Source organism: Parasteatoda tepidariorum, chromosome 5 (genome assembly GCF_043381705.1).
Source record: "Parasteatoda tepidariorum isolate YZ-2023 chromosome 5, CAS_Ptep_4.0, whole genome shotgun sequence".
Classification (NCBI taxonomy): Eukaryota; Metazoa; Arthropoda; class Arachnida; order Araneae; family Theridiidae; genus Parasteatoda; species Parasteatoda tepidariorum.
Genome location: NC_092208.1, coordinates 7,550,484 through 7,566,346, shown reverse-complemented (window position 1 = coordinate 7,566,346; position 15,863 = coordinate 7,550,484). Strand labels below are relative to the sequence as shown.

Here is a 15,863-nt window from a genome sequence, read left to right as displayed (position 1 = left end):
TCATCATTTCTAACTTAACTGCATTGAAATGAAAAATGTTTTATAAAAAAAAGTATACTTTTGCAAACATGGATGGAATTGATATTTTTCATCAAAGATAAAAATAGAAAATGCGACAGTTTAAAAGACTTTTACATCAATCATATTATTACTGTTACATCATATCACTTTTATATAAATCATACTTTTACTTTTTGAATAAAAAAGTAAGCATCGAGCTCAATTCCCTTTTTTTGTTGTTGTTATTTCTAACTCAAATGCATTGAAATGAAAAAAGTTTCAGAATAAAAAGTATACTTTTGCAAACATGGATGGAATTGATATTGTTTATCTAAGAAGATAAAAATAGAAAATGTGATCTTTTAAAAGACTTTTACATCAATTATATTACTACTTTTACACCATATCACTTCTACATAAATCATACTTTTACTTTTAAAATAAAAAAGTAAGTATTGAGCTCAATTCTCTTATTCTTGTTGTTATTTTTAACTCAACAGCATTGAAATGAAAAAGGTTTCAAAATAAAAAGTATAGATTCTTATTAAAAATTATACTTCTGCAAACATGGGTGGAATAACTATTTTTTTATCTAAGAAGATAAAAATAGAAAGTGTGATCCTTTAAAAGATTTTTAAAACAATCATATTAGGGCAATTCCACGGAAGTGTCAACTTTTAAGTGAAATTTTTTTTCTTTGAATTGCATATTTTAATTTTAAAAATATGTTCAAAAATAGCCAAAGTCTACATATTGCCGTTTCATTTTTGACAATTTTAAATTTTTTGAATCTGGCAGCATTCTAAAGTAATCACATGGCTGACAAGTGAATTGTTCACATTTGTGCTCAAATTGTTTTCTTGAAAAATACTTATAAAATAAAAGAAATGTATCTTTCTTTTGCAATATTTTGAAAAAAATATGCATGTAGTACAAAATTTAAACATTTAAAACATTATCATTTTAAGTTTAACATATAAAATAAAAGTAACTTCTTTTACGTCATTCCGTCACATGTCTTAATAATGCATAAATTTCCTGAGAACGAAGATAAGATGTGACATTGGCAAGTTAGATATAAAACCTCTACAGAGACAACCTAATTTTCAAACTATTGAAATTTTTACTAATTCTTACATAAATATTAATCCTGTTTATATGTTACATTCTGTTTATCATTTACATATTAATAAAACATTTTTTAAATGAAGACTTTCTTCTACTAAACTTTTTGTCATTCCGTCACAGCAAATAGATGTTAATAACTGCTAGCCAACCTGAGGTTAATTTTCCAAATTCACATTTTACATTGCTTACACATTATACTAAAAGTATAAAATAGTTCAGAAAAATAATAGCTGCAAAATTCGCAGAAACTACCAGTTCTAAGCGGCATGCCAAAAGCTTGGTTGCCAAAATGTCATTCCATCACGCAAATAAAAAGTTCGTAAAATTAAAAGCAAAAAAGATAGAAAATCCTGTTTTTTTAGTTTATGAAGCGCATTATGCCAATAATAATGATATACATGAGAAATTTTTTTATTTATTTGAAATTAGATACATAGAAACTTCAATTAATTGTTATTTTGCAAGTCAAAATGTCATTCTGTCACATATGGAATTGCCCATTATCACTTTTACATCATCATCACTTTAACATACATTTACTTTTTGAATAAAAAAGCAAGTAGTGAGATCAAATCTAATAGACAATTTGAAAAGCTAATTTTGTAACATAAACTCTTTCTCCAAAGGATTGGAATAACTTAAGAGGATGCCATACCACGGGAGAAACTTTTCATCACAAATTTTCCTTCACCACCATTACTAATTTAAAATAAAGAAAAAGTGAGTACAGGTAAAACTTAGAATAAACAATCACGGGTCTGTTTAGAAGAAATTTGGGTCCATTAACGGACCCTTCACAAAATATATTTTCCTAAAACGGGCCCTTCACAAAATAATTTATTTTTTAATCGGATCCTTCACAAATTTGTTTATCTTCATTATTGTTTTGTCAATCAAATAAACCCTTCCGGGGGGGGGGGAGAAATTCANGGGGGGGGGGGGGGGGAGAGAAAGATGGTTCGAAACGAACTAAGTTTAAATTCCAAACGTAGTATTTTAGGAAAATATTTCTACTTTTACAAACACCAACATCGTGTGCACACTCTTATTGGTAGTAAATGATATTTTTTTGTAAATAAATAATTGATCAATTTATATTTATTCATAAAATTAATTAAATTTTGTTTCCATTATTTGTCCGAAATGAATATTCTGCTTTCAGCAGTATAGGCTAAATACCAAATATTTGTATGTTGCATCTCTAATTTAGTAGCAGCAATTGTTGAGCAGAATCTTGTATCCTATTTATGACTTAAAAACTTTTCGAAAAGATTTTTTGCAATAACAGGACCCTATTTGCACAAATTCACAAAAGCAGGACCCCGGCTGAAAGAATGTGACTTAATGCTTACTTTATATTCACAAATTATGAGTAGTTTTTTTCACAATTTTACAAAAACAGGACCTTTCACAAAATGTCTGGACAGACCCCCGACAATGAAGTTTCAATTACTGAAAAAAAAAAAAATCAAAATGCAAACAAATTATTAGAAGAGAACTTCTCCATTCCAAAATCCTAAGTTATCTTCACATAATTTATTTTCATTTGTATATTTTAAAATTTTCTTTTCAGTATTTAAAACTTCATGGCTTACTCTAGGTTTGTCTGAACTCACTTTTTCTACACTTTAAATTAGTTATGGAGGTGGGACAGAATTTGCGACGTAAATTTTCTCCCTTAGTATGGCTTCCTCTTAAGCAAGAAGCACTTTAGAGTAAAATAAAATCTTCCTAATAAAAAGAGAAAGCAAAACACAAAAGTAAACTACATAAATTAATTACAAAAGGAAAACATTGCTGAAAAAACTAATTTAAAAATAGTACTATTTCAAACCAAAGCACACAACTTTCTGAAAATCTTTGACCAAACTGAAATTTGAAAACAAACTTGGGTTTTGTCATAAATGTTTTCCTTTTATAATTAGTTTATGCAATTTACTTTTGTGTTTTGTTTTTGTATTATGTATTTCTTTTCTCCTTTCCTGGATTTTTAATTTTTGTTAGATATTTGTCGTGCTTTCTCGATAGAAAAGGTTTTGTGTTCTTATGACGTCAGTTTTGGTTGTCATTTTTACAATTTCATTATTTTCTTCCTTAAAATTTTCTATAAAATCTTGCTGTTATTTATTCGGATATATTTGGTTAAAATATTTAACAATCCAAGCATTGAATACTATGTACTGCTTTCAAACTGAATAAAATGGAATGAAACTGATTCAAAAGAGTTTAAAGGTGGGATCCACATTCAAAGCAAAACTTATGGTACATGACAAAAAATAATCATAAAATAAAAATTTTCAAATACAATTTTTTCAGAATAAGCTTTTAAAAAATTAAATGTGAGAATCGATTCATGCGTAATAATGTGTTCGCTTGGAAAGTTCTCTTCTATAAATATTTTTCTTTTAATTATAAAAATACTTTTAAAAAATAATCTTGAAAATTACAGTAAAAATTTATACACAAAATAAAAAACTTTATCAAAGAAAGAAAGATATATTGTGGAAACTAAAGATATTCATACCAGTGTTTTCATCCTAGAAAAAATATGGGTGAGAATTTCTCACCCTTTCTCAAAAACAGGGTGAGATTTCAAAAAGTTAAGTGAGATTTCTAAAAACTAAAAAAACAAAAACTCTCGAAAAAAAGATAATTTCTTTAATTATAATAAATTTTTAACGTCTTCTATTTTTTAAAGCATTGAATATTTTTGGTGCATCATCATAGAAGATTTTGTCTTTACAAGGTATTTGTCCATCTTACATTAGCACGTAAAAAATTTGAATATCTTACATGAAGAAACCTTACGGTATAAACACGTGGTTGCAGAGAAATGTGTTCTGAAAGGGGTTCCGTGGTTGTGTTCTGTTGTTAGAAAAGGTTCTGAACAATACTGGTAAATAGGGAAGATGGAACGGGGCAGATGTTGGAAATATAATGAAAGATCCAGGAAGAAAAGTGAAACGGATTTTATTCTAAATGGCGTAATTCGAAGCTTTTTCCAAAATGCGAGAAATTCGCAAATTTTAAAATTGATTTATAGAATGCGCGAATTTCTCGCGGTAATAATTTTTTAATGCGAGATTCTCGCACTCTAGTGAAAACACTGCATACTGATTACAAATGATAAAACGTGTCAAATAAACTGTTTATATTTTTGGACAATAGGATTTTTAAAAAAAATATTAATAATGTAAATATTTGTAATAATATATGTTTGCTACACTAAATGTTTCGTTATTTGTATTTTCCACAGATTATAAAAAACTGCTCAAAATTTTGATTATTCATGTCAGTGTTTCAAGTAAAGTTTGCTTAGTTAAAATAAGCGTTTTAAACATTAATTATTGATGGGGAGATCTTCAATAATTCTGATTGATTGCATACTGCATTTTTTTTTTATTTCTAAAAAATTTTTCCTGCTTAAAAAATTACTTTCCTCATTAAATGTAAGAAGAAAAAAATTACTTATAATGAGTGCGTTTGTCTGATACATTTATGACATTACGCCAAACAAAAGACTCTATCCTACTGAGAAAATCTGGAATCTTATTAAATATGAGATTGTTATAAGTGGGACCTGCTGCACTAATTTGTTTCAAATAAATGTAGGATTTTTTAAACATTTGTACAGGATACTTACCCATTTAGATTTACACTTATAGTAGGTTGTAAGTAGTTGCCTAGTAAGGTTGTCACTCAAATCTGGGAAAAAATTCTGTGTTTTCCCTGTACATATTATACACAATATATTAAGAGGAAACAAAACAATTACAGTGCTCTTGTGTGAGCTATATTGGGCTAACTACTTTTATTAGTTTCAATTGCTGGAAAAACTTAGAGGGAAAAAAAAGTAACAGTTGAAGATACTTAGATAATGCTATAGTAAATGAAATAGTTTAGTATAGCTGAAATATCATGCTTAAATATCCCATAGATTATGTTTTGAATGGTCACCATTTTTTAAAAGACAAAAACAAGAAACAAATTCTCTGATATTTTATGAGATTTCTGAATTCCCTGTATTTTCCTATGGAGTTGAAATTCTGCTAGTTATTTTGGATTAAAGCATTTGGAGCATGGTTGATTAACCCATTTTCAGCCAAAGGTGTGCAAAGGCACCATTTCAATAAATATTTTTTTATTAACACCGTGACTTATATTTTTTACTAATATTATTTTTATACTATTGTCAAGGGTTCTTAAGACACCCAAAACTTAAGAGTAATTTAATTGGAGTAAACACTTTCTGTTGAGAAATTTTTTAAACTATTCAAGTTTTTTTAAACTTAAAACGGTTATTGACAAATGAAATTTTTTTTAAAAAATGCAGAATTATTTCTTTTTTGAGATTTATCATTATGTTTCTATGGTGGATTAAAGTTGCAAGTCAGTAAATAAAAAATAAAAAACAAATTTCATAATTCTATTCGATTGAGAGTACAAATTAGTTTGGCCCGTTTTTAAGAGATGGTTCTGCTCTTATGAATGTTTCATAGTGACTGCTGGTTTCGGTGGTTTCAGAGAGCTTAAACATCTGTCAATAATATTCAGTTTATATTGCTTTGAGTTTCACACAAAAACCCTGTTTTTTACTTTGTTGAGTATGTCAAGTTCTGTGGTATCGAAGCACCATTTGCAGGAAGTTTTATGATTTTTGGTACGATTCTGGTACGATTTGGAAGTTTGGTACGATTCTGCTTTAATTGGAAGAAAAGTGCAGTTGAAGCGCATCGAATTCTTGTAGAAGTTTATGGTGACAATGCTCCAACTGATAAATCATGCAGGGATTGGTTTCTACGTATTAAGAATGGTGAATAGTTTTGTATACTATGAGCTGCTACAACCTGGTGATTTCATCACAGGCGATTGGTATAGGCTACAATTGATTCATGTGAGCCGTGCATTACGAGAAAAATGGTCAAAATACAAGCAAAGACATAACAAGGTTATTCGTCTACCTAATAACAGTCAGCCTGATGTCGCAAAAAAATTATTTGGAAACAGTCAAGTGGGATATTTTACTGCACCAGCTGTATTTGTTGGACATTGCTCCTTCTGATTACTGGTTGTTCTGACGGATGCAGCACGATTAGGCAGGTCACCAATTCACTTCGTTCGCATAAATCGAAAATTGGCTCCTAACTTTGATCGCGTCAAAAGACGAGACATTTTTTCGAGATGGAATTAGAAAATTGCCTGAGAGGTGGGAAAAAGTAGTAGCCAGCGATGGACAATACTTTGATAAATCTGTTCATTCATTTTGTTCTGAAATAAATGCATTTATGATCACAAAAAAAAGCGGAATGAACTAATTTGTACACCCAATAAATGGTTTGTTCATTGATTTGGTGAATTGTGCCTATATGCACTATTTTATTTCTCAAATAAAAAAAATAAATTTATACCCAAAATTTTTTGTGTGTTTTAATAAATGTAATGTAAGCATATTTTAATGAAAATAATACCACATTTCATAAAATTTATATGCTTGGTCAAAAATGGGTTAAAGCTTAGAATATCCTCAGTATGGCATGAGAGAAAAATAGATTATCTTTAATTATTTAACTGACCTTGAAGTAAATGCAGAGCTCTTTTAGCCTTTCATCGGGACCTAAGAATCCCCAAGCTAATACAGGTATCAGATGCTCAGATACGCAATAAAAGCGACTTATAAAACCATCAGGATGCTGGAAAGACAAACACCAAAGATTAGAACTCTTCCACTTAAATCCATAATGATTATTTCAAACTAATATTATTATAAATATACTAAAATAAATACAATATCTTTACATTTTAAAATTCAATTGAATCATTCTGAACATTGCCTTCTTTAGACATACAAAACAGAAAGTCTCATATAACTTATTTATTCAATTCCTAGTTCACACTCTCCCTATATCTTGTACAAATTTTTAATTGTTAATAAAATACTTTTTATTCATCCACTCAAGTTCAAATACATTTCTGTTTATACTTGTAGTGGAAGACACTTGATGTTAATACAGTTTTTTCAAATATTAATTGAATAATTAAATTTAATTAATTAATTTTAGCTTTATATGGGAGAAAAAGAGTGTAATTATTTAATAAAAAGTAACTAAAATAAAACTTTTCCTTGTTGACCTAATTAGGAATTGATTAAATTTTTTTTAAATATTATTTGTTCTATACTTGTTATCTTAATTTTATGCGAAATTAATAAATGAGTTCAGACGCATGTTTAAGAAGTGGTATCACATACATGTGTCACAATAAATTCTTCTTGAGAAGAGTTCAAATCTTGCCAGCCGAAAAACCCTCGTGTATTAAATGGTGACAGGTGCACATTAAGTCCGTCAGGGTTCAAGTTCTCATAACAAATCAATACCCCAGGAGATACTGAATTAGAGTTTGATCGTTTTCTGATCAAAGTCAAAATTACAATCTGGTGATAAATTAATGGATGTATGAATGCGTCCAACCTATAAAATGGGCGTGCGTGGCTAAAATCATGCCCTTGGCAATAGATGGGACCACAGAAAAACAAAGAATGCGCACCCTCTGCCTTAAATTTGTGTGTTTTCCAAGCGAGATTACAGACATTGGCAAGTGGCAATAGAAACAAGAACAATAAATTAACAAGTTTAGGTCAAAATAAAAAACTCTTATCAGGCCTGTCTTGACATACACTTCTGAAGCTTGGAGAATGACAAAACTTCAGAAAAATTGTATCGCAATATTTGAGAGAAAGATTTTGCGGAGTATACTTGGTGGTGTAAATGGAAACAATAACCGGAGAAGGAGATTCAACTTTTAACTTTACAAGATTTACACCCCCCAATATTATTAAATACATAAAAATAAGTGAACATGAGAATAAATTGGATAGCCTACGTGATTTGAATGAGTGATGACAGAACAATAAAAAAGATATTGCTTTTTAGACCTGCTGTAACAAGAAAGCGGGGAAGGCCGCAATTAAGATGGGCTGATTCATTGGAGTCTGTTTTTTTTTCTGCATTTAATGAAAAGAATTGGAGATCAAAGATAAATCGAAAGTCACTATGGAGAAATCTTCAGAGGAAGGCATTGGCCCACATTGGGTTGTCTAACCAACTATGATAATGATGATAGGTAAATATAAACCAAAATGCAGATTAGAGTAAAAGAGTTAACAAGTTCAGTATTATTTAAATTTGAACTGCTAAAAAACTTACCCGTAACATTCTCTTTTTGGCTTTCAAAACAGACCACACTGCTGTAGCTAATGCCTGGAAATACATGCAATTGTGAATTTATTTTACATACACAGAAGAAAAGAGATATTTAAACTTAAGCTATATTTAATAAAGCGAAATGAATTGTTAGGACAATACATATTTACACACTAAAAACCGTGTAATAAAAGTTTAATGTAACACGAACCGCACATGACCAGAAGTCTGAGATTACAAGATTTCAAGTCATTGTCAAATTGTTCATTTTATAAGTACAAAAATGGTATTTTTATGGTAACTGCTAAATCTAGAGCTTTTAAATTCAAGACCTTCCAAAATTTTCCATGACTTGACACAGGATAATACATTACTCAATTTAGTCAAACCAAAAAAACAAAATAAAAGTCTAAAAGAGGGAATCTTTCTCAAAAACAATATCGTTTAATTTGAGCAATGCAATAATCCAGTTTAAACAAAAGCAATAAAAGAGAACTGAACTATTAAACTGAAAAGCATAGCCCAGAAATTAGCAGCAACAAACAAATTAGAATATGAATTCAAAAATATTAAATAATGCCGTTAAAGAACATTTATGAAGCTAAAATCTTTTTACTGGCAAAACTCAAATATGCTAATTTGAAAAGGTCAAGTTTAATGATTATGTTTATTTAATTGTACGACCTGCATTAGGCAAACTATACTAGCTGAAAAAACTTAGAATAGCTGAACATACTTAAATAGTGCTATAGTAAATGAACTAGTTTAATATAGCTGAAATATCATCCTTAAATATCGCATATATTGCTCTTTGACTGGTAACAATTTTTTAAAAGACAAAAATAAGAAACTAAATTCCCTGTATTTTCCCAGTTTCTATAGAAAAACTAAAAATTCCTTGTGGTAATTTTTCGCTGTATTTTCCAGGTTTTCCCTGAGGAGTGGCAACCCCGGACTTTGATCCTGTATGTGGCGCTATAGCAGCATATGCAAGAATAGTTCATAAAGAAAAAAGTCTAAAAAAAAACTAAATTGCAGAAAATAATGTAAGGCTGTATTTTCCAGGTTTTCCCTGAGGAGTGGCAACCCCGGACTTTGATCCTGTATGTGGCGCTATAGCAGCATATGCAAGAATAGTTCATAAAGAAAAAAGTCTAAAAAAAAACTAAATTGCAGAAAATAATGTAAGGAAATGAAGCTATGAAAAAAGTGCAATAAATTAGTTTCTTTGAACATCGTTTTTGTATAACTGCTGTTACAGAGGAACGAGGACGATTTGGAAACACTTTAATGGAAAGTCCTACCCCATCCGTCGTATTCACCAGACCTTGCCTCTTCAGATTATCACCTGGTCGATGGCACATGGTCTGTCTGAGCATAAATTTACTTCATTTGAAAAAAACCAAGGAATCAGTAGATTTGTGGATATCCTCGAAAGATGAAGACTTCTTCCGACGTGGTGTTCGAATGCTCCCAGAAAGATGGGAAAAATTAGTGTGGAGTAATAGAGGATACTTGAAATAAATGTTCAATTTTTGTCACAATAAGCTGCTAATTTTTGATAGAAAACAGCAAAAATTTATTGGTACTCTCAATACTTATTCAAATATTCAAGCAAGCAAGCAATAATCTGTACAAAAAGTCTATTTCAGTAGGGATTTTTTTTTATGAAACTTACTCAATTTTAAAGAATTTTCTAAAATGTGCAAAAACTAGGATTATTTTAATTAAACCAGTAGATCAGGAGAAAATCCAGAAAAAAAACTAAAATTAAGAAAATTATGTAAAGAAATGGAGATATGAAAAAAGTGCAATAAATTACAGTTTCTTTGAATCCGTTAGAAAGCCATCTGTTTTGTACAACTGCTGTTACAGAGGAAGGGGGACTTTCTAAATCTTCAAATGCATCAAGAACAATGAAGTCCAAAACAACATCGTAAAATGAAAGACATTTCACCTGAAAAATAAAATGAAAGTGACAGAATTAATTAAATGAAAAATTGTGAACTGAAAAAAAATAAATAAATAAATAAAAATAGAAGTTACTTTCATCTCACATAAAAAAATCTTACATTCAAAATCTGCTAAGTTGCATTATGCCTTTAATATATAATAAAGAAGAAAAATGCCTTGCTAGTTAAAATGCCTTGCAAAAATAGTTTTAAAATTTGCTATTTTATAGCAAATTTTAAAACTATTTTCTTTCTTTAAGTTACAAGAGCTTATTATTAAAGCATTATTGAATTAAAAAATTAAATTTGGCAGTTTTAGTAAAACCTTTGTCCTGGGTCTAGTCCTTAGAATTTGTAAGAACTGTTTGGAAAATTAATATAAAATTTTAAGAAGTATGTTAAGAAGATATGTTTAGGTGATTTTACAAAAATCACCTAAACATATCAATCCAAAGTAAGCTAATTTTTATATTATTGGTTATTAGAAAAATTATCCCACATTCTTCCGTAAGTCTTTTTGTTGTTGTCGTACTCCATTAAAGCAGAGTGGGTGATATTGTTCTTGTTTTAAAGTGGCGCCATCTATCCCCGAGAATTCAACTTCTGCCACATCCATAACTCACATCCGTTTACAGGGTGGACCCATTCATTCATTTACAGATCGTAATTTTGACCTGAACCAGAGAACGATCAATCTACAATTCAGTACCCCGAGGTATAATTTTGAATTCACTTAAAAAGTTCTTAAGATATAACGAAATACGCAAAAAGTAAAATTAACATTAAGGGGTTTAAACTTTACACCACTCTGCTGATCAAATTATTGGGACCATATTTTCCAGATTGCGGCTACCCCCTATATTTTGGGAGTCAGAAATTGGAATCCGTCAAAAAGAAAAAAGGTAGGTTTATTCAGAGATAGATCGTTTTTCTGTCTGATTTTGATACTTAAAACATCGTCTGTCTTTATTAATTAGTATATTTAAAGTCACCCCCTTGAGTCATTAAGATTGTGTCCCAGAACGTGAAGATCCGATCATTAGATCAAAAATTTTCAGGGGGTCTCTTTTTTTTGGTGCACTGTACAATAAACACCTGCAAATAGTTTTTGCTACATTTTCTCTCATCCTTAATAGCAACATGAAAATAACTTCCATATTAATAACAGTAGCTATTAATAAATACAAGCATACACTAAATAAAAATAAATTGTGGACACAGTTTCGAGCCAATTCTTAAAAGCAATACAATGGATTTCACTTACGCCTCGGTCTCTAAGTTCTTCCTCCATTAGGGGCCAGTTACTTTTGTCTCGAGAAAAAGCTATGATTTCTTCATAAGCAGTTAAACAGTCCTTAGGGTGCTGCAAGAAAGAAAAAAAATTATTTGATAGCCAATTTAAAGTTTTTTTCTTACAGCAATTAGTTTATTTTCTACGATTATAATTACAACTAATAAGTAACTATAAATTTAATTTAAGAAATCATAATTTTTTTGAATTAAATGATTCTTACAGACATAAAGTTACGATGAATTTGATTTTAAATATCATACCTGCCCATGAATAAAGTGATACTCACAAACATAGTAACTATAAATTTATACTAGGGCATGAATAAAGTGATATTTCCAATGATTAGGTATCATACCTGCCTATGAATTAAGTGGCACTTACAGGCACAAAAACTAAGTATTCAATTTCAGATGTCACTCTTATCTACAAATATTTACTAGCATAGTATTTACGAATTTAAACTGGTACTGTACACCGGCATATTTGCCAACATTGAAGAAATAAAATAGTGGAGATTTTACTGGCGACATTTTTAGGGCTTCAAGTAAAGTTTTGTTGCATCAAAAAAAAAAAAAAAAAAATATCCAATTAGTCTCTTTCAAGTAATAACTCTCTTTTTTTCACTTAAAAAAGTTATTCAGATTTGTTTCCTTGCTTGAAAACTTTCAATTTAAACAATTATTGTGATACAATATTGTATTACAATGTAATTTATTGATTTCAGATTTACTCTTACATACATAGTCTTCTATAGCAAGTCATAACTGAATTTTATTTAGTTTAACTTTTCAAAAATACTTTAAATCAAAAAAATGCAAAACATTGCTAGAATAAAATTTAAAAAAATGAAAACAGGATTACGGCTTAATAAATAATATATGGGAAAATATATAATGAATGCTTAAAAATGAAGAGTTTTTTACCTTTCCCCCAAGTAACATGAGACCTGTTAATATTTTATTTCCTACACTCATAAACCAGGCGTGTATTTCTTCTTGTTGGAACAGCAACTAAAAAATACAGTATTGTCAAGTACATTCACAACAAAGGTCTGCAATAATGAATACTGTTGTGAGCACATATGCATAAAGTTAAGGAATAATTAAATAAACAGTGCAGAGAAAAAAAAAAACCCTTTAGCTTTCGACTGAATAATCCAATTATCGAGTACAATGGTTTTTATAACCGTTGTTGAACAACCGACCCAGTTTTATGGGTTTGCGACAACTAATGTTCAACTCAACAGCCTTGTAATTTTGAATCCAATCCAGAAGACAAGGGAACTCCTGGATCGTGTATCGAGGGAAATTTGCCTTCGTGGAGAACTTTTTGATGGAGCTAACTTGCACTTGCATTACATGGAGAGGAAGATCATGAAAACCTCCCATGGTTAGCCAGACAGCAAGGGGACTCTAACTCATGACATGTCTACCACTGAGGATATTTCACGTCAGCCCTGTGGTCAGTGGAAGCTGGATGTGAAATTCGTATCGACTGGGGTTCGAACCCGGTTAGCCTCATTGGAAGGCGAATGTTCTATTCAGTGAGCCAATGCGGCTCAAGTACTATGGTTTAATCCTTTTGGTTCAAAGGCTTAACCTTAAATATGAAAATTAACTATTGTGAATGATATTTTAATTTGCGAAACCAGACACAATAGTGTTTTTCAGAACATTTAATTTTTCTGCTGTTATCAAAAGTTCTGAAGATATCTATAAAATATTAGTAATTCAGTTGGGGAAAACACTTTCTGTTTAGAAATTCTTAAACTATGCTAGTTTCCTAACTTATTGAGAAATTTGACTTTTTAAAATTGCATAATTACAACAAGTGAAATTAATCATATGTTTTTATGATGGATTCAAGCTGCAAGTTCTACATATAATAAAATAAGAATAAACAAATTTCATAAAATTGTAGTGTGGTTTCTCAATTGATTTGTCCGAAGGTGTATATACGCACCATTTTGTTTCTCAAAAAAAGTATTATTTTTCATGCATGAAACTTTAATTGTGTGAAATTAATGAAATTTAAATGAAAATATTTTACGAAATTTCCATACTTGGCTTAAAAGGGGTTAAGAGATCGAATTCAATGCATCAATGCAAGAATTAAATAAAAAAATTTAATAGGTTTTAGCTTAACTATAGCAAAGTTAGAACTATCAAATAAACAAGTACAGTGCAGAACCTCTTATCCGGAAATCAGAAAACCGGAGAACCATATAACCGGAATGAAATTCGGAACCGGAAATTAATTTTCTTCCATTAAAAAAATTTTTTTCCCTGCAAGATTTTGAACCCATTTTGTTATTTAGAGCGTACAGCGTATCGAGTTGACGAAAGAACTGATTTAGAGGATGGATCAAAAGCCGTTTGTAGACGAATCTCACATAAGCACAAATAGCTTACATATGTTATTAATGTTAATAATAACATTAATAACATATATAAGCCTGTATATAATTTTTATTTCATAATTTCTTTCCTTATTTAAACTTAAGTGTATTATTATTTATAATTTTTTATTATTTCTAAAACTGTTTAAAAAAAATTTTTTAGTTTCGTTTTATAAACATTAAAAAAAAACGGCATTTTGTAGCGATTCAGAAAACCGGAAAAATCAGTTATCCGGAATCGCGATGGTCCCGATCGTTCCGGATAATCGGTTCTCTACTGCAATATAAGAAAAAAAATTTAAAGTCAATTTCTACTTAGGTCAACAAAGAAAAATTTCATTTTAGTTACTTTTTATTAAATAATTAAAAAATTTATTAATAATTAAAATTTAAAACAATGACTAACGCTTAACCCATCAGAAAATTTCTATTCGTTTATCGCTCATCCCTCTTTAATTATTATTTGTAAAAAACTGTATTAACATCAAGTGTCATCCACTACAAGTTTTAAAAAAATGTATTTGAACTTGAGTGGATGAATAAATAATATTTAATTAACGATTGAAAATTTGAATAATATATAGTGAGAGAGTTAACTAGGAATTGAATAAATATTAATATCAAAATAAATATCAAATAAATTCAGGGTTAGAAATATTAAATAAAACCTACTTGAAAGGCAACTCTAATGCAGTGTACTTTGGATATATATTCTTTATTGGACTGGCACTTCAACATCTCAGTTCTAAAAAAATAAAAAAAATTATGTACAGAAGAAGCACAGACTATTGTAGCGTAACTACCACTATGATTATTTAACATCAATTCACTATTATATAAGGCATGCTAACTCATTTCAATTTTGTGGTATCTTTAACATGATAAAGGTTGGCATTGGCAATTTCTACTCTCCCCACATTGGCGACCTGCGGACGTGATATGATTATGCCTACATCAATGGATGGTCGGCAATGAACAGTTGACTTGCAAATTGTGACTGCGCCCTCCTCACACTGTCGCTTCTCAGTCTCATTTACACACAACGGAATCCTGCACACACTGGACTGCGAATAGCAACACAGGAGAGACCAGGCACACAAACGTGAACTTAATACAGCTCTCATGACAAATGCTCAAAACTCGGGGAACTTAATACAGGCCTCACCACATGTGCTCAAAAAACCGGTGAACTTTACACAGCTCTCCTGGTCTTTCGCAAATACGGCAACTAGTGGTATCTGGTGATTAGAGATGAGAAGCCAGAGCATATATTTCTGCACATAAAAGATAATGCGCCACATGCAAATCTTGTTGCTTGTACTTTCAAGTATGTGAGCTAGTACCATAAAAATAAATTTAATACATAAGGTGTTTTATAACTTTAATAAAAAAAAAGCATAAATATATAACACTGGTTAATCTCGATAAATTGAGCATTATGAAAGAGACAGTACAGTTATGAACATGTTTTTTTTTTTTTTTTTTTNTTTTTTTTTTTTTTTTTTTTTTTTTTTTTTTTTTTTTTTTTTTTTTTTGCCGTGTAGTAACACTTAGTACTAAATTATAAAAAAGTAAACAGTTTTCAGTATTTTATTCTAATAAATGGAGTAATACTCCAGAGTAATTCACTCCAATAAATCCAGAGCCGTGGTGGCTCAGGGGATAGAGCGTTCGCCTTCCAATGAGGCGAACAGGGCTCGAGTCCCAGCAATGAATACTCGATACAAATTCTGCACCCGGCTCACACTGACAAAAAATATCCTCAGAGGTAGATGGATCATGGGTTAGAGTCAGGGTTGGCAAGGTTTAGGACAGAATGGATTAATCCACGGTTTAAATCATCCTGTTCAATACCCCATTGTCCAAAACCCTTTTACTCAAATTATGTCACA

The 15,863-nt window shown here is 30.1% G+C and overlaps 1 protein-coding gene across 1 annotated transcript in view; it reads right to left on the bottom strand.

Moving 5' to 3' along the window:
• The window catches only part of LOC107453627 (mitoguardin), a 36,576-nt gene that overhangs the window by 7,591 nt on the left and 13,122 nt on the right, over nucleotides 1–15,863 (bottom strand). Inside the window, exons 8-13 of the mRNA XM_016070517.3 lie at nucleotides 14,644–14,716; nucleotides 12,497–12,583; nucleotides 11,544–11,642; nucleotides 10,150–10,284; nucleotides 8,331–8,384; nucleotides 6,702–6,818 (exon numbers count right to left, since the gene is read on the bottom strand). Of these exons, the coding sequence (XP_015926003.1) occupies nucleotides 6,702–6,818; nucleotides 8,331–8,384; nucleotides 10,150–10,284; nucleotides 11,544–11,642; nucleotides 12,497–12,583; nucleotides 14,644–14,716 (565 nt within the window). The remainder of the gene's footprint in view (nucleotides 1–6,701; nucleotides 6,819–8,330; nucleotides 8,385–10,149; nucleotides 10,285–11,543; nucleotides 11,643–12,496; nucleotides 12,584–14,643; nucleotides 14,717–15,863) is intronic.